Source organism: Chanos chanos, chromosome 4, assembly GCF_902362185.1.
Source record: "Chanos chanos chromosome 4, fChaCha1.1, whole genome shotgun sequence".
Taxonomy (NCBI): domain Eukaryota; kingdom Metazoa; phylum Chordata; class Actinopteri; order Gonorynchiformes; family Chanidae; genus Chanos; species Chanos chanos.
The window spans coordinates 27,293,829-27,315,064 of NC_044498.1; the positions used below are offsets into that span (position 1 = coordinate 27,293,829).

General features: G+C 40.3%; 1 protein-coding gene across 1 annotated transcript in view; it reads left to right on the forward strand.

Annotated features, from left to right (window-relative positions):
* The window catches only part of tbc1d32 (TBC1 domain family, member 32), a 64,926-nt gene that overhangs the window by 38,234 nt on the left and 5,456 nt on the right, over positions 1-21,236 (forward strand). The window contains exons 29-32 of the mRNA XM_030772530.1: positions 11,912-12,027; positions 12,229-12,383; positions 13,417-13,557; positions 16,511-16,699. Coding sequence (XP_030628390.1) covers positions 11,912-12,027; positions 12,229-12,383; positions 13,417-13,557; positions 16,511-16,699 — 601 coding nt within the window. The remainder of the gene's footprint in view (positions 1-11,911; positions 12,028-12,228; positions 12,384-13,416; positions 13,558-16,510; positions 16,700-21,236) is intronic.

Here is a 21,236-nt window from a genome sequence, read left to right on the forward strand (position 1 = left end):
ACTTCTTAATTCTCTCACAATCAAGAAAAGCACCAAATTTAATTCTCTCACAGCGAAGAATAATTAAACAGTATTGACTTCTGTTCCCGAGCTTTACAACGACGCCCTTTCCTAACCATAGGAAGGTGTCTAGCAACCCAGTTACTTATAGTCTCTCCATCGATCTCCGATTAGAGGTCTGATAACCGGCTCGATGCGAGATGACTAACAACACTATAGTATACCGCTACAAAAGAACTCCGCTCTCGGAATCTTTCACCGTTAGACTTCCACGTCGCAACACAACCACAATAACTTACAATACCAGTATAATGCACTCTTAACTTTCTCATAGAGAACAATGATACAGTACTGAATTCTGTGTCGCTCACACCAACACCCTTTCCTAACCATAGAAAGGTGTCCAGCAACTAGTTGCAGCGTTTCTAATTTTACTTAGAACATTTCCTGACTTATAGTCGGAACACGAAGCTCACTTAACAACTTACAATACCAGTATAATGCGCTACTTCTTAACTCTCTCACAATCAAGAAAAGCACCAATTTTTAACTCTCACAGCGAAAAATAATCATACAGTATTGAATTCTGTTTCAGAGCTTACGACACCCTTTCCTAACCATAGGAACGTGTCTAGCAACCTAGTCACTTAGTCTCTCCATCGACCTCCGATTAGAAGTCTGATAACCGGCTCGATTGGAGATGACTAACACTATAGTACACACTCCGTCAGTCTCAGGTCTAATCGAAACATATAACTGTAACAGTAGCCAAGTTACAACAAAGTATTTACGGGGAGACGACGTGAGCTGTCTATATAGGCTTTCCCTAGCCTGGACCTCGGTACCTCGGCCTAACTTAATAGAGCCCTTACAAACAGTGTTTACCGAAATTTCACTGTTAGTTACATGCGCGTATATTTACTGGTCTGTTTACTTATAAAACAGTTAAAACAGGTTCTTCAAGAGGGGTAGTACGTTTCTTACCAAGTTAAGATCTTTGAGATGTTAACTGGCCCACCGACTCTTGTCTTGACGATCTCCGACTTGAAATTTCAACCGGAAAATTCCCGCGATTCTTCTCGCTGAATTATTCTTTGTCGTAGCTGTGTCAGTGAGTTTCTCTCGTACCAATCTCTCCTGGCTGGCTCGCCATTTGTTGGATTTTCTTGTGATTTTACGAGTAAATGAACCGGAGCAAAAAGCGCGCTTGGAGAAAAGCTTTATTTGGTGGTGGTGGAACCCGGCAGCAAGTCCGCTTGCGCCGCAGCTTAACTCAGAGAACTCACTGCGTGAAAAGTGGTGTATTCGGAAATATCCGGACAAAGTAAACTTCCGCTAAACCTGCTGTTTTTCCGGAGGTATTCGGATGCCCGCAGAACTTTGTCATGCGGACCTGAAAACTCCCGCAAATGTCCGAATACAGCTGTTAGACGGCAGTTTTCAGGCATCCGCGTGACCACAGTCGTTAGCTGATGGCTTGGCCTTTCAAATGCTAATAACAGTCAGTGGTCTAGGTGGGACTGGGTATAGAAGCCTGCCCCCCTTCCTCACTGTAACTTTCTATCAGTTAGCCTGTATATAATATTTAGCCGATATTTTGATAACCACACAAACTTGTTAGGTGTTGCGTGGTGTATAATATAGCAGTGGTAGGCCCATGTAGCCTTTAATGTCATTGCTCTGTCGTGCAGCTAAATTACAATGGACACTTCAAATGGAGCATACAAAAACACACTGAAAACATAATTTAAAAAAAGTCTAAATGAGAGTTTCATTAATTACATATTTGATGGTTATGCAACTGTCCTTTACTTGGGGTCAAAGGTACAGGGTGACCAGATGCAAACAGACCAAATGGGGGACAAGTAGTAAGTTTGTGTGGGACAATATGGGACATGTTACTAATGCTGAGAGATGATGTAAAACTTAGATATAATGTCAGTCTAACTGTATAAGAAACACTTGTATACACTTGCATTCATAGACATCCAACATGCATTGGCCATTACAGGCCCATCAAAGGCAACTGTACTTAAGCAAAGCAGCAGGCATCATACAGCTCAAGTCTTTCAAGTTAAACCCCTGACCAAATCCAACTATAAGAATAAATAAGGCTCAAAATAAAATATTACATAAAATAAAACAATTTCAATGCAAATCTTTATATCAAGCCAAAATCTCTATTGGATGAGAAGCATGGTCAGAAGGGATAAAAGAACTTTTTCCTTTCTTTTTGACCATGACGTCGGCTGACAGCGTTTATCTTCATATCTGTAAAGTTTTACTAAGTTTGGTTTTTGTGTCGTAGCAAAGAAATTCGTCGGCCCCACAGCTGCACAGTTTGATTGACGGCCGCCACAGACTCTTGATGACCGCCCTCAACGCTCTCCTCTCAGCCATTTGGTGAAAGCAAGGCTTTTAAAAAAACTCGCCTATGTTGCATTTTTACTGCTTTTGGCATAGCGCTATTAAATAGATTAGAAACTATGCTCATGTGCGGGCGGGTAAAATAATGGATCCATATATTTTTTATTTCTGACAGTTAAAAACCAAACGACCAGCGAAAATGCGGGACATTATCTCAGTATGAGGGATGCGGGACAAAGGATACAGGACTTAAAAAAAAAAAAAAAGTTTACAGGGCATAGGAGTTTTTGTTGTTGATTCTCGCTTGTTTGCTCGGAATGTTTCTCCTCAGTACGAGGACGCGCCCCGTTTTCAAACCACCCACTTAGAATCTAAGGTTGAGTCCTGTCCAATCAGTTTTCTGTGCGTGCATGGCGTAGGGTGACAGTAACCAATAGCATTGTGTGCAACTGCAGCGCGAAATTTGCTTTGGGGAAGGGGTTACCTGTAGTAAGGTAAGGAGAAGCGAGTCAGTGAAGGATTACAGAAGTTGTACTCCGTATTCTGTCGATAGTGTGCATTTTGAAGATGGCTTGCAAAAGAACACTTAAGTTTTCGAACGGACAGCAGAGTGGAGAGGCTACTCGTGCGCCGGGAATATCATATTTTTCCAACGCCGAGTCCGAACGAAAACAAACAACTGGTGTCCCCGTTAAATGCATTTTTAAGAAGATGTCTGAACAGCAGTAAACGTTCATGGAGAATGTTATTCGGCGGTTGGACAGGATGGAGTCCCATCAAAGAGGCGCAAGAGGAGTCTGCCCGAGAAAAGAAGACGAGCGGGGAATAACTCTGTTTCGGTAAGTTTATTTCTGTAGCCTTCTGGCTTTCGTCTTTGACTGCCGCGCATTCTGATACGTTCACATTTCTTTATCTGCTTTATCCCTTAATGTGGTTGAATTTAACTCTTGTATTAATTTTGCTTCTACAGGAAGCTGTGCGGATAATGCATAATGCTGAAAACAACACGCACAGATATGATCCACGGACAAGGTAGGACAGCGTGTTTTGTTGGTAGACTATATTGTCGCGATTGTTTCATAGCAGTGCTTGGAATTCTAAACGAACTTTTAATCAATCTTCCTTTCTTCTCCGCTTTTTTTTCTCTCTAGCATCCTGAAAGACCGACTGAGACTATTCGAAAGAGTTACCGGGTGAATCCAGAGAACAAAGAGGGGGGCAGGATCGCCACTCGAACGAGGCAAAGGAGGAGAAGAGTAAGTCAAAACATCATTTCCCTAGTAGTTCTTAGACTTTTTCTCCATTTGCTATTTTCAGTGATCTAATTTCTGTTTTCACTGTGTTTTGCATCTGCTCAAGGCCAGAGCTAGTGTTCTTTAAACTGAGGAGGAGGCTGCCATATGGAGGACCGCATCAGTAGATATTTCTGAAGGGGACGCCGCCATCTTGGATGGAAGGCCAGCGTGGGTCCTCCCGCCTAGCACAGAGTTGTCTGCACTGTGTGGGGTGCTACAGAATAGAGACCACGGAAGCTGGGTTGTTCTTGGGAATGCTCAACATTTAGAGTTTCATTTATGCTCCTAAAAGCATTTGTATTATATACTATGATAGTACAGTATATTCTGTTCTAATGTATTCTATTCTGTTATATATTGTACACTGATTATTTATATATATATATATATATATATATATATATATATATATATATATATATAATTGTCAATTTATATGTCTTATATTATACTGTATTTGCTTTATTTATAATAAAATTTGTGTAATTCATTTTTCTTTGCCAGACTATTTATACAATCTACCTATGAACATAAAACACCACCACCACCAATAATAATGATAATAATATTATTAATAATAATAATAATAATAATAATTATTATTATATAAACCATATGAATTCATGTCTGGGGACCCACAATGGACCAATGGGGAAGGGTTTTAGAGGAGGGGCAAGACATTGCTCCACCAATCCAAAGAAAGACTTTTGACCAATTGCAGGATACCTGGTGGCCCAAGGTGTGAAGTGCAAATGTTCCCTTCCAAGCACCCCCAAGGGATTATTCACCATGGCAACTAAGGGCTCTAGGCAGACCCCAAAACACGGTACATATTCAGGAGTATTCCATGCCGCGTAACAGAGCTGCAAACTGCCGGATACAGCCGATAATCTGTGGAGTATCCGGGAATATACAGGAGTATTCCAGGCCGAATACACCTCTTTTCACGCAGTGACTGTTACCGTGATCAGCCTTTTATACCATGAAGCAAACAGACAATAGGTGTATAACGATGCTTGATGCAAATCAGAATCTAGGTGTTAATGCTAAAGTCCCTTTTGTCTGTGATGGCTGCCATTTGCCCATTACCGGTTGTATTGCCTTAATCAATTGCTCTTGGCTGCAACAGTAACGCGGCGCCAAAGGTGTGAAGCTTACTTTGTATCTATGGTAATAAGACCATCAGGTTAAACAGTTCTCCTATCATGAACCATGTCCGTTCAGATGTCACTATAATCTTACAGTAGGTTTAGTAATTTCCTGGCAGGACGGCTATCCTCCTGTCTGATGCTAATAGTATCCACGGTAATTACATGTATATTGTGGCTGACGAATTTGAAATTGACCAGGTGATTAAAAAGATGAAAAGCAGTAAAGCCCCAGGGCCAGACGGCTTTCCTATTGAGTTTTTATAAAAAATTCTCAAGTAAACTAACCCCTCTTCTAAAGGATGTGTATGCTGAGGCACTGGGGCGGGAGTCACTCCCCCCCACAATAACTCAGGCCATGATTTCAGTCCTTCTCAAAAAAGGAAAAGACCCTCTGAAGTGTGAGTCATGTCGGCCAGTTAGCTTGCTCTGCTGCGACTATAAGATCTTAACCAAGGTTCTAGCTAGCAGACTGGAGTCAGTTATGCATACAGTGATACACCCAGATCAGACATGTTTCATTACAGGGCGGCAGCTTTTTAATAACTTACATAGACTGTTCAGTGTTCTCTATTCTCCTGAAACTCCATCCACAGCAGAGGTTCTGCTCTCCTTGGATGCACACAAGGCGTCCAACTGGATTGAGTATGAATATCTCTTTACAACTTTGGAGAGATTCGGTTTTGGACCCACTTTTCGTTCTTGGATAAGGGTCTTATGTGCTACACCCCAGACCTTGGTACATACCAATAAGATTATTTCTCATTATTTCCCTGTACGTAGAGGGACTAGGCAAGGCTGTTCGCTGAGCCCTTTCTTATTTGACCATGCCGTCGAACCTAAGGGGTGCCGGGGACCTCACGGATATCAATTGGGGGAGTCAAACTCACAAACTGTCTTTATATGCTGACGACCTTATACTTTATCTGTCTGACCCCAACTTCTCCATTCCTAAAGCATTAGAAATTATTACAAACTTTGGCAAGATCTCAGGGTATAAAATTAATCTTAATAAGAGTTTGCTCTTTCCTCTTGACGACCAGGCCTGACAGATGTCATTCGAGTCATATCCAATGAAAGAAGTCCATGACACTTTTACATATCTCTGCGTATCAGCAACCCGTAGATATAGTGATTTATTCAAACATAACTTTAAACCAGCCTTGGAGAGGGCCAAACAGGACTTTTATGCCTAGGTTCTTATTCTTGTTTCAAACAGTGCCTGTTTTCATCCCGAAGTCCTTTTTCAGGAAGCTAGATAAGTCCATATCTGCCTTTATCTGGAATAGGACTACACCGCAGATAAGAAAGGTATATCTGGAGAGACAGAAAGAAGATGGAGGCTTAGCACTCCCAAATTTTCTACAATATTACTGGGCAGCTAATATTCATAAACTAATATGTTGGGTCTCTGTGTTCTATGAAGGGGGTGGAACAGTGTGGGCCAAAATGGAACAACATTCCACATGCCCTGCGTCCTTACCTTCTTTAGTATGTGCCCTATTACCACTCAGCAAACAGCGCCTCACAAATAACCCCATTGTGAGTGGCTCGCTTTGAATATGGTCCCAGTTTAGGGCTCATTTTAAGCTCAGATAGGGTTTGCCCTCTCTCCAAATTGTTGTTAATGCACTTTTCTCATCTTCACTCATGGCTGCAGCATTCAAGCTATGGTTCAAGAAAGGTCTAAAACAGGTAAAAGACGTTTTTAAGGATAGTGTGTTCATGTCTTTTGAGCAGTTAGTGAGTATAATATCCCCTGCTCGTATTTTTTCTGGTAATTGCAGGTGCGTACCTTTGTCAGGAAGCATTTCTTATCTTTTCTAGTACTTCCACCAAATAGTTGGATAGATGAGTGGTTGGATGGGGATCCAAGTCAAAAGGGATGTGTGAGTAGATTGCATTATGCTATTCAAATGATTGCTTCCCCGCCCCTTAACCATATTAGGGCAGCATAGAGGGAGGACTTTGGTTATGTGATCTCAGATGACTCCTGGCAATTAGCAATTAAGAGGATACATTCAACTTCTATTTGTATCAGACATGGTTTGCTCCAATTTAAAGTGTTTCATAGGCTCCATCTTTATAGGAGCAGGCTTGCTAGGATATATTCAGACGTAGATCCAACTTGCTTCCGATGCCATCAGACTCCAGCCACCTTTCCTCATATGTTCTGGTCACGCAAATCGTTGGTACAGTTTTGGTCCTCCATTTTTGAGAGATTTTCCTATATTTGTGACAAGGAGATCAGCCCTGGCCCTGAAACTGCTGTCTTTGGTGTGGTCCCCAGCAAGGTGGCAGTATCGGTGGCTCAGTCAGATGGAATCAAGAGTTAATGAGCAAGAGCGATATAGCCGAAGATGGTGTCTGTCTGTATGGTGTAGCTGAAAACCCTGCTGAGAATGTCAAAGTCAGTCAGAGAAATCTGCAGAGCAGTGATTCCAGAGGCAGAGAAGAATGAGGTGGCAGCAGCGGTGGACATTGCACACCATCTTGGTCGACTTAAAACAGGGGAGGACACAAACGTGAAACTGCAACTAATCATCATGAGATTTATGTCTAGAGCTGCAAGGGATCTTACATGAAAGTATGCTAAGCAAAGCGAGTTTCTGAAAAGCCATGGATACTGCTTCGAGGAGGATCTCACTGCCAGTGACAAAGCAGCAAGGAGTCGTCTATGGCCAGTGGTAGAAAAGGCAAGAAAGGAGGGCAAGACTGCCTGCTTCAGCGGGGCCAGGGCATTTATTGAAGGGAAAGAAGTACATTCTGATGGAAAGTAAAGCTAAACAGAAAACTAACATGACCTCATTATTGTTTACATGAAAGTTGATAAGTGTAATGGTTAAACAACTTTGCCGCAGTTATGATACGGTTTGATAGTGAAACTTTTTTCAGTAACTTTTTTTTAAAATTTACTTTGTTCGTTCTATTCAAAAGTTACAGCAGTGAATGTAATTTTAAGTACATTGTGCACTTGTTAATACTAGATGTTCAGTATATGCAAGAATCCTATAATCTATAGATAAAGGTTAAGTTCAGTCAAAACAAGTTATTTTCTCTATCTTTGTTCTGATGTCTCTCTATCTATTCTATAAATGCCAGGGGTATACGAGACCTACATAAGAGAAAAGCTTTTTTTATATACTGCAAAAGTAAAGGTGCTGATTTTCATTTTATTCAGGAAAGTCATGCACGTTCAACAGATGAAACTTTTTGGAAAAATCAGTGGGGTAGCGAGATGTGGTTTTCCAGTGGCAGTAATCGATCAGCAAAATATCCTTATTATTCCAAGGAAAGTATCTGTTTTTCTTTAATTATTATTAACAACTTTTATTAACAACAAAGAGGTGTATAAAGGTCATACAAAAACAGTAATAATGAAGAACAACTTGCATTAGCCAGAGGAGTCCAAAGTCCAATCTGGTTTTATGCAGAAGAGACATATTAGTAATAATATTCGTTTGATACTGGATATGATAATCTAATATCTGAGTTTTATTTTGTTTATTGACTTCTACAAGGCTTTTGACACGATCGAACATGACTTTATTTTTAAAGCCATTTCTTTTTTTGGTTTTGGAAAATACTTTCAAAGTGCAATTCAGACACTATATAATGGCTGTTCCAGCTGTGTGAAGTTAATGTATGGTACCTCAGAAAGATTTAACATTTATCGTGGTATTAGTTACCCAGATAATGGCTGCTCATGTTAAAAAATCACCCTTCCTAGTAATAAATGCAGTGGGGAGGGATTTCAAAATTTGTCAATTAGCAGATGATACTGCAACTTTTCTTAAAGACAAAAGTCAGTTTTCAAAAGCAGTGGCTTGTATAAATGAGTTCACTAATGTGTCAGGATTAAAGATGAACTTAGATAAATCTGTTTTATTTCCAGTTAAAATCTGTAATCTGTCAGAGTGTTATGGGATCCCAGTTAAAGAAAAGCTGACATACCTAGGCATTGTCATTTGTAAGAATGTGGAACAACGATGTAAATGAAATTTTGACCCTATTATTGAAAAACAAAATTGAAATTAAACTCATGGTTAATGAGATATTTCTATATCCAGTTATCCAAAACAGAGGGAATCTCTAGATCAGTCTATGTCTCATTGTAACTCAGTATCCCTATAAATTTTACCAAGGAATTTGATAAGATGTTATATGATTATATCTGGAGGAATAAACCCCATTATCCTAAAAAAGAAATTATTAGAGGTAGTAGAGGAGAAGGTAGTCTCAAAGTCTTGGATTTCAATATCTTGAACAATGCGTTCAAAATTAAGTGGATTATAGAATTTGTGAAGAATCCCAACAGTATCTGGAATGCTTTTCCAGCATATTTGTTTAATTATACTGGTGGCATTGATTTTTTGTTAAAATGCAATTTTTCTGTTGACAGAATCCCAATCAAATTAGCTAACTTTCAAAGGCAAGCTCTTTTAGCCTGGACATTAGTATATGAACACAATTTCAGTCCTCACAGATACTTCTTTGGAATAATAAGGATATTTTATACAAAAATAAATCACTGTTTATTGCTCATGGTTTGACAATGGAATTGTATTAGTTGGGCAATTGGTAAACAAAAATGGTGTGTTACTGTCATATTCAGATTTTCTTAAAAGATTTAAGGTACCAGCTACACCTAAAGAATACGCTATTATCTTTGATGCAATTCCCAAAGGTTCTCTTCAATCTTTAAAGAACTGTTATCTCACAGAAAGTAATATTATTAACTCTGAGCACATTTTTATTGGATATTGAATTTACCCTGTTAAAGAAGTGTTGGAAAGATTTAAGCTAAATATAGACTATACATGTGTTTTTAGCAATTCAGACAGAGAAACGATATTTCATCTATTTTTTCACTGTGGTCATTCAAATTTACTTTGGACAGATATACAAAACGTTATAAATAGAAAAACGGGTACTAATGTACAGATTAATGTATTTGATGTGATGTTATATTTTGTGTTCAGTGGGGTGGATAGTAATATTACCTATATCTATATAATTCAGCTTTTCATCATCCTTGACAAATTCCATATCCACAAATCAAAATGATCTGACTCCAAACCCTGCTTTAATTGTTTTACTGTTGAACTCAAACAATGTGGCACTTAATTGAAAATGTGAAAAACAAGAAAGCTACAAAGACTTTCAGTATTTTAAAGGAAGCACATTTTATTTGATCTCCAAAAGGACTCACGAGGAATGGACTTTGGACTCCTCTGGCTAATGCAAGTTGTTCCTCATTTTGTATGACCTTTATACACCTCTTTGTTGTTAATAAAAGTTGTTGATAATAATTAAAGAAAAAAAACTAAAGAAGTAAAAACATCACACGTGTAGAATGGCAGTGTCGTAAACCAGATTAAATTCTGAGCATGCACTGACTTTGGCACATGTGCAGAACGGATTGTGCTTCCGGGTACGGATTGTGGACTTGCACCCACTACACATTCGGACAGCAGTACAAAATGGTGGACTCACTATATAGTACCTTTTATAGTGAGTATTGAGCAGTTTTGGACAAAGCGTACATCTTACATCCGAACAAAAGACTAATCACTGTCAACCTTCCTCTCAAATTATGACAGAACTCATTATTTATGCTGTCAGTAGAGGTTAAATGAGGAGGGCTGCAAAAGTAACTGTCGTGCCTACTGCGCTAGCATGCTAACCACCACCATCACCATCATCATCATCATCATTTTCTGCCACTTATCCGAGACTGGGTCGCGGTGGCAGCAGGTTGAGGAAGGTAGCCCAGACATCCCTTTCCCTGGCTACATCCACCAGCTACTCCTAGGGGATCCCAAGGCATTCCCAGGCCAGTCGAGATATATAATTCTCCCAACGTGTCCTGGGTCTGCCCCGAGGTCTCCTCCCAGTTGGTCATGCCCAGAACACCGCCCAGGACACATCCTGACTAGGTGCCCGAACCACCTCAGCTGGCTCCTTTCAATGCGGAGGAGCAGTGGCTCTACTCCGAGCTCCTCCTTGGTGTCTGAGTTCCTCACCCTATCCCTAAGGGTACGCCCAGCCACCCTGAGGCGGAAACTCATTTCCGCCGCTTGTATCTGCAATCTCATTCTTTCGGTCACTACCCAGAGCTCGTGACCATAGGTGAGTGTTGGAACAAAGGTCGACTGGTAAATGGAGAGCCTTGCCTTCTGGCTCAACTCCCTCTTCACCACGACAGTCCGGTACAACGACTGCATTACAGCAAAAACAGCAGTAGAACAATGGTGATCAGTTGACAGCTCTGCCCCTCTCTTCACCAGAGTGTCCGGGATATACGGCCGTAGGTCTGATGAGACGACTACAAAGTCGATCATCGATCATTGGCCTAAGGTGCTCTGGTACCATTTACACTTGTGAGCCGCCTTATGCTCGAACATGGTGTTCATTATGGACAATCCATGACTCACACAGAAGTCCAACAACAAAGCAACACTCGGGTTCAGATCAGGTATAGCATGCTAACCAATTCAATACAATTCATTATATGAGAAAACACAAAAGTTCTACTGCTGTTTATGAAGCACCATGTAACTACAACTCCGATTTTTTGTATGGGATGTACATATCGTGTACTTCTATATACATGCAACAGTCTTGATTTCACAACAGCTTACAGAAAACAATGTTCCATTGGACGTGTCGTTTTACACTTCACGCCTTAATATGGCTAATTTGTAGTGGCTAATCTGAATGATAAATTTGAGTTTAAATTGGAGTTATTCTTCAAGAAGGGGAAATAAAAGGACATTCGAGGGAAATCGTTGCTTGGGGGTAATATCTAACACAATCCACTAATTTAATCCCAAGATATTACATGTGCTTCTACTTTTAAATTGTAAATTCTTGTGTGTGTGTGTGTAGGTATGGTTCATGTGTGTATGTGTTTTAGGTATGGTAAATTCCTCTGTGTGTGTGTGTGTTTGTGTGTTTCAAGGTATGATAAATTCTTATGTGTGTGTGTGTGTTTTTGTAGGTATGGGAAATTCATGTGCGTGAGTGTTTTTAGGTATGGTAAATTCCTGTGTGTGTGTGTGTGTGTGTGTGTGTGTGTGTGTGTGTGTGTGTTTGTAGGTATGGTAAATTCCTGAGGTTACTGAGGGAGGATTCAGAGCAGGATATGTGTCTTCTCATCAAATATTGCCAGGAATTTCTGTCTCAGCAGCGTGTCAACGTCACCTCAGATCTCTGTATCCTAAAACCCCATAAAACTACATACACTCTACAATCATGTCAGATCTGTGTATCCTAAAACCTCATATAACAATACATGCTACACAGCCAGCTCAACCTCGGAGCAGAACATAGACTCACAGTGTAATGGTGCTCCGTGTGGTTTTCTGTTTGGGCTCATATGTGTATGTTCCACCTCCTTGACTTCATGCTGTCAGACTGTGTGCAGGAGGGTTTCCCAGGCCATGACTGGTTTGCATCGAGCGTGTTTCTGCTGATGTGTGGAGATGTTGGCCGTGCTCTGGGCCTGTTACTGCGTTTCTCTAGGCTTTTACCCTCGGCTTTCCTTTGGCCTCCCAGACTGCACAGCTCTGTAAGTCTGCTCCACCAACTCTAACACACTCACATTCCCACTCATCAGTTTAATTTCAATATGTTTTAAGAACCTTCTTCTTCCATCTTTTCACTCTCACCGTCTTGTTTCCTTAGTCTCCAGTACAGTGCAGGAAGTTACATAAAAGAATGACTAATATTTTACAAAGAGATGACAAGTTCCAATTGAGTTTCTGCACAATACTGACAGCTTTTGTGTCTTGGGATGTATAGAGAGCATATTGCTTCCTGTTAGTGAAATAAAAAACCCAAAATGAGTTATGTGATCATTATGGCTGGGATAATAGGAGTGGGGAGATTGGTATTACCCTCTGTTCCTGGCTGTGATGAGTTTACAGGAGCACAGTCTTTCCCTTGGCTCCTGTATCAGGCCTGCATATGTAATATCTGTATGTACAGAAACATGGACAGTTAACAGAGTCTGGGCCATAAAAACAATAATGCCACACACACAGGACGTTATCCTGTGGGTTTTATTTCACAGATATCAGTGAGGAGAAGACTTGTAGGAGACTGAAGTTTCAAGTTTCATGTTTATTTAGAGCTCACTATCACTGTTTACAGTCTCAAGGAGAATGGAATATGTTTAAGGATGTGGGTGTGGGTGTATCTCAGCTGAGGCCTGTCTGTGTGTGCTCTGATTTAGTCTGATAGTGCCTTTAACCCTTCGCTGCTCTGGTTAACTTGCAGCTGTGTCCAATCACAGATAAGCATTCAGTGGAGCATAGTGTCACTGAGGGACTGGATACCCTGATAGAACTGACTGGGCTCTTGTGTGTCATGCCATAGTTCAGTCACACAGACACATAAGCATCTTCAGTATATCCTGATGTCCACATTAAGATATTGCTTTATGACATCTATACCATCCGCCAAATACCAAAAATGTCCAGACACATGGCTACATATTCCAGTTTTTTATGTGAGAATGAGAGACTGAAACATGTTTGTTGCTGTAGAAGGCTATTGTATTTGTTCATGAAGAGCTGAGAGGTTTGTGTCTTGGTCTACAGGTCCACCTGCCTGTGGAGATCGCCCAGTCAGGCATCCACCCACTTTACTCCTGCACGGCACACTATGTGGAGACGCTACTGAAGGCAGAGGTGCCTCTGGTCTGCTCCGCTTTCCGAATGTCTGGCTTCACCGCTTCTCAGGTACAACACACTCTGCTCTGCAGCACCCCCACCCTTCAGCCATTTCAGCATTTAAAAATGCCCCCTTTCTCTCTCTTGCTCTCTCTCTCTCTTTCTCTCTCTCACTCGCTCTCTCTCTCTTTCTCTCTCTCACTCGCGCTCTCTCACTCTCTCACACTTTCTCTGAGTTTTAGGCTCATTGCTTAAAAATTCTCTTTTTTCCCCTCTCAAAATGTCTTTTCTCCTCAAAATTCTTTTTGTTTTCTCTCTTTCTCTCTGATCTTTACCTTGGTGTTCTTTGGTTTCTTGCCAGATTAGGGTATATGCCAGCAGTGTTGCCCCAGGCTGTTTACATGGGGAAAAATAGACATGAAAATGAAAAGTAGAAGGTGAGATTGACTCAGTATGTGTTCACTCCTGAAGAAACTACAAACTCGATGACCTTAAATCTTAAAAATGAGTTAATATATGAAAATGAGTGAATATAATCAACTGAAAATCAAAAGTACTGCATGCAAAAATACTTGTCTGGGCCCTGACCTCTCCAAAGCAGTCTGACTGTCTGGCCTCTGACTTTTCCTAAGCAGTCTGACTGTATGAACTCTGAACTCTCCAAAGCAGTGTAGCTGGGCCTCACCTTAAAACACCAATGTGGTCTGGGCTCTGACCACAGTGTGGCAAAGAGTCACAGTTTGGGTAAACAAAGAGTCAAAGTCTGCTTAAATGATGTCTGTCAGAAAGGTCAGTCAATTCCATACCCCTTTAAGTCTGCCTGGGTTTTCTCACAAAGCAGTGTGTGAGTGTGTGTGTGTGTGTATGAGAAAGAGAGAGAGTGAAAAGGAGGGTGACTGAGAGTGCAGTGTTAGGTGTGCTGCTCCCTGTGTCACTGTGCCTTTGTGCTGTTTCAGGGACCTTGCTGTCACCGTGGGGTGTCGATCAGAACACAATCCAAGCATCCAGTTTGGGTTTTTTATATTTATTAAAACGCACAGCACGACATGAGCACACTTGAACTTACAAAAAAGGGGGTTTGGTTGGTATGGTCTGGTGTGGGTGTATGTATGTGTGTGTGCGTGCGCTGGAAATAAACATATAAACCATAATGAATAAACAGTTAATGATGGATGTAAACATAAACATAAATACATATGCATACACATGAACAACACTATTTACAGGGAACATTTGGTTGCATGACTAGATAAGCTGTAATAACTTGTTGCCGATCCACGTTCATGAGCCCACTAATAGCGCTAGTGTGCGGTAACCACATTGGACTCTTAACTGTAGCATGCTACATAGCTAACGTCAGCATGCTAAGTGACTATGCTGAGAAAATAATTCACAGGGTGCCGCCATATTGGGGCGCTACACTGCACATGTGTGCTAGTGGAACTCTGATCGTGGACCGGCACTATGGCAATGGAGGAGGGGTTATTAAGGTCACGCACGTCACTGTACAGGTACACAAGCATTGTATCGTTTATGCTATGTTCGATACGGCTATGTGGCTATTACGTACTGGCAAGGACTAGCATACATATACAAATACGTATCTTAGTGACGGCAGACGGCAGGGAAATTACAGTAATTGTACATGCAACCGTTACTAATGACAATGAAGACATATATACATATATAACAAACTATATACAGTTAATTACAAATCTTCACCTTATTTACGAAAGATGCACCCAACAATGTTTTAGCACTTAAAATCGCATAAACGTAAACTGTCCAGGTTTTGACTTCTTCTCTCCGGAGTGGGGGTTGATCTGACGATCGGGGGGGATGCGAGTCTTATATATGCTGACCTGTATCTTTAACCCTATTGGTTGTAAGGTCAGAGGGCAGCCTGGATGGACAGGTCAGATGGCTAATCCTGATGTGTGGACGAGAAGTTTATGGGTGCGGTCTTTGATGTACGTGCAACTTGTTCACTTTGGGGTGCATCTGGGGGAGGGGGAGCTCTGCCAGCCTTATGGAAAAACACAGAACTTGCACAGTGCATTGGTTATCTAACATGTTGAAACTGGTAGTGTCAAATGATTTAACTGACTGAAAGGACTTGTGTTTAAATAGGAAAAATACTGAGAGGGTTGACTGACTGAATATAGATGGTGATGTTAAATGATTACTTTATGAAATTATGTAAGTGTATGTAAATCTGTGTTATACTTTCCTTGGACAACCATTTAAGCACTGTCTTCTGAGGCAGAGGTTCCCAACTGATGGCCCTTTTATACAGAGAGAAAAGAGAATTTTTAAACAATGAGCCTAAAACTCAGAGAGAGAGAGAGAGAGAGAGAGAGGGACAGAGAGAGAGAGAATTATAGATGTAGTGTTGTTGCATAGTTTAGGCGTTCTCAGGCGTGTGGGGAAAGGCACATTCAATACTACAGTGACTGACAGAAAGAGAAGGACTGAATGACCAACCCAAGTCTGGCCATCTCTTGCCTTCATCAATGTAAATATTGTATAATGTACATTAGTAAGCACACAGGTATTATATAATACTACAACCACTGATGCACTATGTGTGAGAAACAGAGACAGTCCTGGTTGGTATTTTGATTTGAGGTTAATGAATGCCTTTGTGTGTGAGTAATAGAGTGTCATCCAGCCTGGGAACCTGGGAACACTTCATTCTCACAATGATACAGAGCCCTTCTACTCCCCTGTCCTTTCTTATAGATTGGCTTTAAACATTCATGGGCCACACTAGCTTTGTGAATTGTATTGAGTGGGCTCTCTTTTCTCTCTCCCTCTCCCTCTCTCTCTCTCTCTCTCTCTCTCTCTCTCTCTCTCCCTCCCTCCCCCTCCTTTTCTCTCTTACTCCCTCTCTACCTGTACCCCATCTGTTTCTCTTTTCCACATTTATACATTTATTTATTTAGCGGATGCTTTTATCCAAAGCGACTTACGGAACAGATATACATTTTCTGTCCTCTCTCTCTCTGTCTTTGTTGTGTAGATGTGTGTGCAATGGCTGGGCCAGTGTTTCTGGAATTACCTGGATTGGCCTGACATCTGTCATTACATGTCCACCTGCATCATCATGGGTCCAGATTACCAGGTGTACATGTGCATCGCCGTGCTGAGGCACCTTCAACAGGACATCCTACTGCACACACACACGCAGGATCTGCAAGTGTTTCTCAAGGTAAAAAACACACACACACACACACACACTGTCTGTCTCTCTCTCTCTCTCACACACACACACACATATGCATAGACGCATAGGACCTGCAAGTGTTTCTCAAGGTAAGACACACACACACATACACACTCTCTCTCTCTCACACACACACACACACCAGAGTTATTATAGCTTTGAAATTTTCATTAGTTTTTATTTTAATTTAGTCTTTTCGGTTTTTGATTTCAGTTTAGTTTAAGTTATTTTTACATCAAATATGATTTACAAAACCATTGTTTATTAAAGGTTCCATATTGTGCAGAGCCATTAAATGGCTTTGCATAATATGGGACCTTTAATAAACAATCATACAATTTTTATTCTTGTACACCCTGAACCAGCGATGGGCAACATTTTTTTCCAGAGGGCCATATTTATCTTCATAAAGTAAGCCTAGGGCCACACATTGGATGACTGAAGTGGAACATCAGACGCATAGTGCTATTATGTTAAATGATATGAATTTGATACACATGACAGATTACTTTATAGTAGCCTGTTTGCCAGCCAACTCGAAGGCCTGATATTTTTTACGGATTTATGTCAATCCGGTGTACTCTGAAGTTACAATAAAAAGATGTACTTTCATAAAACAATCTACTTAAATGCAGAATCAACTTTTACATTACCCTCCATCTTCTTAATTGCCGTTGATCCCTCGAATTTATATAAGTAGCTGGGCAGTCTTTAAAATCCGTGCTTTCATCACATGCTCAACTGATTGGTTCTCAGGTCGTTCTCATTAGCATAAAGGTGGAGATTCGCCATTTCACTTTCGCTTGCTTCGCCAGATTCGCTCCGATTTCCGATACAGTATTCCACAAATGTTACAGTATCCCACAAATGTTACCGCCGCTTTTCATTCCGACACATTTACTTTGGTCTACTACGGGGTTGTAGTCAAAATATTCCCATATAGGACTGTGCCGCTTTCTGCCTGCAACTAGCCATTTCCAGAAAATCGCATTTGAACATGGTTGGTGCTAGATTGGATCAGGGTGCTCTGCTGTGATTGGTTACAGGGGTGCCTGCAGGAATAAATTTTAAAGAACACGCAGCGAACACAGTGAAAATCATCTACGGGGGGATGAAAACGAAGCTGATTTTACCTGCAATTCTACTTTGTTTTAGTTTGTTTTGCATTGTTCAATGTAGTTTTTTTTAGTTTTCGTGGTTTTGAAAACTGTCGTTTTTATTTTTATTTCAGTTAACGAAATTGTTTTTTTACTGCTAGTTTTAGTAGCAGTACCTACATGTGTTTCTCAAGGTAAGACACACACACACACACACACACACACATGCACACACACATGATCTACAAATGTTTCTCAAGGTAAGACACACACTCTCTCTCTATCTCTCTCTATTACACACACACACACACACAAACAGTACCTATAATTATTTGTCAAGGTAAGACACGTACACAGTTTGTTAAAATAGCATTTTTTTCTTGTTTGAAAATTCACAAAACACATTCTCAGATCAATTAAAATGGGTCTGTTATCACATAGACGAAAGGTCACACATGTAATGACAATTAGATGATTTAAGTACTGGGAATTTATTATTTTTCATTACTGGTACCGTAATTCTACTCTGAAGTTTTGTAAAATTTAAAAATGAGACATGTTGCCTATGGCATGGGCCCTGCAGTCTGAACATTTGAGAATATCTGAGTTTGACAGGACAGCAGTAAGGATTTAGACGCGTTTCTGATGAGATGGGCTTTTGTGTCACTGACTTATGAGACATTAATTAAACCGAAATGAAACTCTCTTTACTCGCTTTAAACTCTGGGGCAATGTCCTTTCTCCATGTTTACTTTTCAAACACACTTTGAGTATATCTGTTCTTTACATGTGTTAGTTAGAGTAAGCCATGTCAGCGAGTTGGAAACTTTTTAAAGCCCATCAGGATAATCAGCACTTAGCACATCTGAATCTATATTTCTGAGTGGTTTCTCACATCAGCTGAATCTGATTTCCTCAGATTCAAACTCTTTAATTATGCTGTCTCCATAGAGACAGTCTTTACTTTAGGCTTCTCCTCTTTTGAAAACTCAGCCCAGAAATGTTGATGTATTATTCATCTTTTCCATGTGAATCATAACTACCATGTCTGTCTGGTACCTCAGAGTAGGTTTTAAAGGTTTTAAAAGTACACTGATTCAGTTAAATGAAATTAAGTTTACACATTTGAATATTGTTATGTATTCCACAAAGCATTATTAACTTAAGAAGTTTACATTTGGATCTCTGTAGTGTCAGTAGTAACAGTTTACTGAATGATTTTGTAGTGTTAGCATTCACAGTTTACTGAATACCTTTGTAGTGTTAGTGTCAACAGTTTGCTGAATGCCTCTGTAGTGTTAGCATTAACAGTTTACTGAACGTCTCTGTAGTGTTAGTGTTAACAGTTCACTAAACATCTCTGTAGTGTTAGCATTAACAACAGTTTACAGAACATCTCTATAGCTTTAGTGTTAACAGTTTACTGAACATCTCTATTGCATCAGCAGTAACAGTTTACTGAATGTTTCTGTAGTGTTAGCGTTAACAGCTTACCAAATGCCTTTGTAGTGTTAGCATTAACAGTTTACTGAACGCCTCTGTAATGTTAGCATTAACAGTTCAGCAAATGTCTTTGTAGTGTTAGCATTAAGAGTTTACTGAACGTCTCTGTTGCATTAGTGTTAACAGTTAACTGAACGTCTCTGTAGTGTTAGCATTAGCAGTTTACTGAACGTCTCTGTTGTGTTTCTGTACGTTCACACTGAGTGCAATGATAGCATTCCCAGCACAGCGGGTGACAGTTTGATGATAGCTGTTGTGGGTTGAAATTTGACTTAGCATTGTTAGCATGTTAGCACTTAGCATCACCGCAAAAGACATACCACACAAATGGCTTATAATTAATTTATTTCATTAGTTTATTTTGTCACCAAACTTGTCATTATAATTGTTAATTTCTTTCCTTAATCAATTTCTCACTTTCACATTTAAAAGATTTCATGAGTTAACTTATGCCCTACTCGTGATCAGGCTGCAGATATCGGTCTACATTTGTTTGCCTTTCAGCCCCTTTAAACAAGTTTGCAAGACCAAGCATTCCGAACGAACTTGTACCCGCCTATTTCATCAACGTCAGAGCGTCCACAATGTTCGATAGCGTTGTTGGCAGGGCGGCTTGAGCGAATTTTAACGCTCTTGCCGCTCTGTGCGAACGTACAGTTAATGTGAACAGTTTACTGAAGGTCTCTGTAGCATCAGCGTTAACAGTTTACTGAATGTCTCTGTTGCATTAGCGTTAACAGTTTATTGAACGTTTTTGTTGCGTTAGCGTTAACTGTTTACTGAATGTCTCTATTGGGTTAGCGGTAACAGTTTACAAAACTACTCTATAATGTCAGCGGTAACAGTCAATAAACATGTCAATAAAAGCCTTCTGTGGAGAGGAGGGAAGCGCTGCATAAGAGGGTAATAATATGGAAACTTCACCTTATTTTTGCTCTGTACTACTGTAACTCTGGCCTTCAAATCCACAAGTCCTGCTTTTCTGATTAAGTACTGATAGAGTCTGTGGAGTGATTTTACTGCAGTGCTTTCACAGGGATGACTCCACATAGCACACAGCAGAGAGAAAGTGGTGTTTTTTGTCATAAGAAGGTATCATCGTTATGTTGTATGGTTTTAAAACACCACAGTGTCTTCATGCTTTTACCCCCAGTTACCATACTCTAACACATCTGCCTCTACCGCAGTTATCATACACTACCACATCTCCCTTTACCCCTGTTACCATTGTAGTAGAAGTAGTAGTAGAAATTTTGTTTCAGTCCTTATTAACATTTTTCTAAAATGAGTGCACATAGAAATAAATAAATAACAATAAGGCATTAAGTTAAGAAGAAAGACCAAAAAAAATATTGACCGAAGAGGTGTAGGCTGAAGCTTTAGCTTAATACGCTTACACTTTTTACTTGGGATGTCTCAATCTGATCTCAAAGATCGGTATCGGGCCAATCAAGGCATTATTTAACTGATCAGGATTGGCTTTACTGAGCCCAACCCTAAGCCCGATCATTTGTTTTACGTCAGCCGTCACACAGGTGTCATAAATGGAGAGCATAATTTGTAGCAGGACGTGGCTAAAATGTCTGCAGTGTAGATATGTTTTAAATTGGGAAACAAAGCAGTCTAAAAGCCACTTGTAATTTTTGCACTGCGAGCATTTCGCAATGCAGTAGTAACAGAGCGCTGCATTCAATAGGCTACTACCACTTTGATACGACACCTAAAAAAAAAACACTCTGTGGAATACAGTTAGTTCACTCAGGTAACACAGGCAAAGGCTGCTCCGAAGCAACACACGTTGGAGGATATACTTTTAAAAGGGGAGAGAAATTTCCTCGAGACTGCGACAAAGCCAAAAAGATTACAGAGATGGTCATTGAATTAATCGCTTTGGATGACCAGTCCATGTGGTAGCAAATACA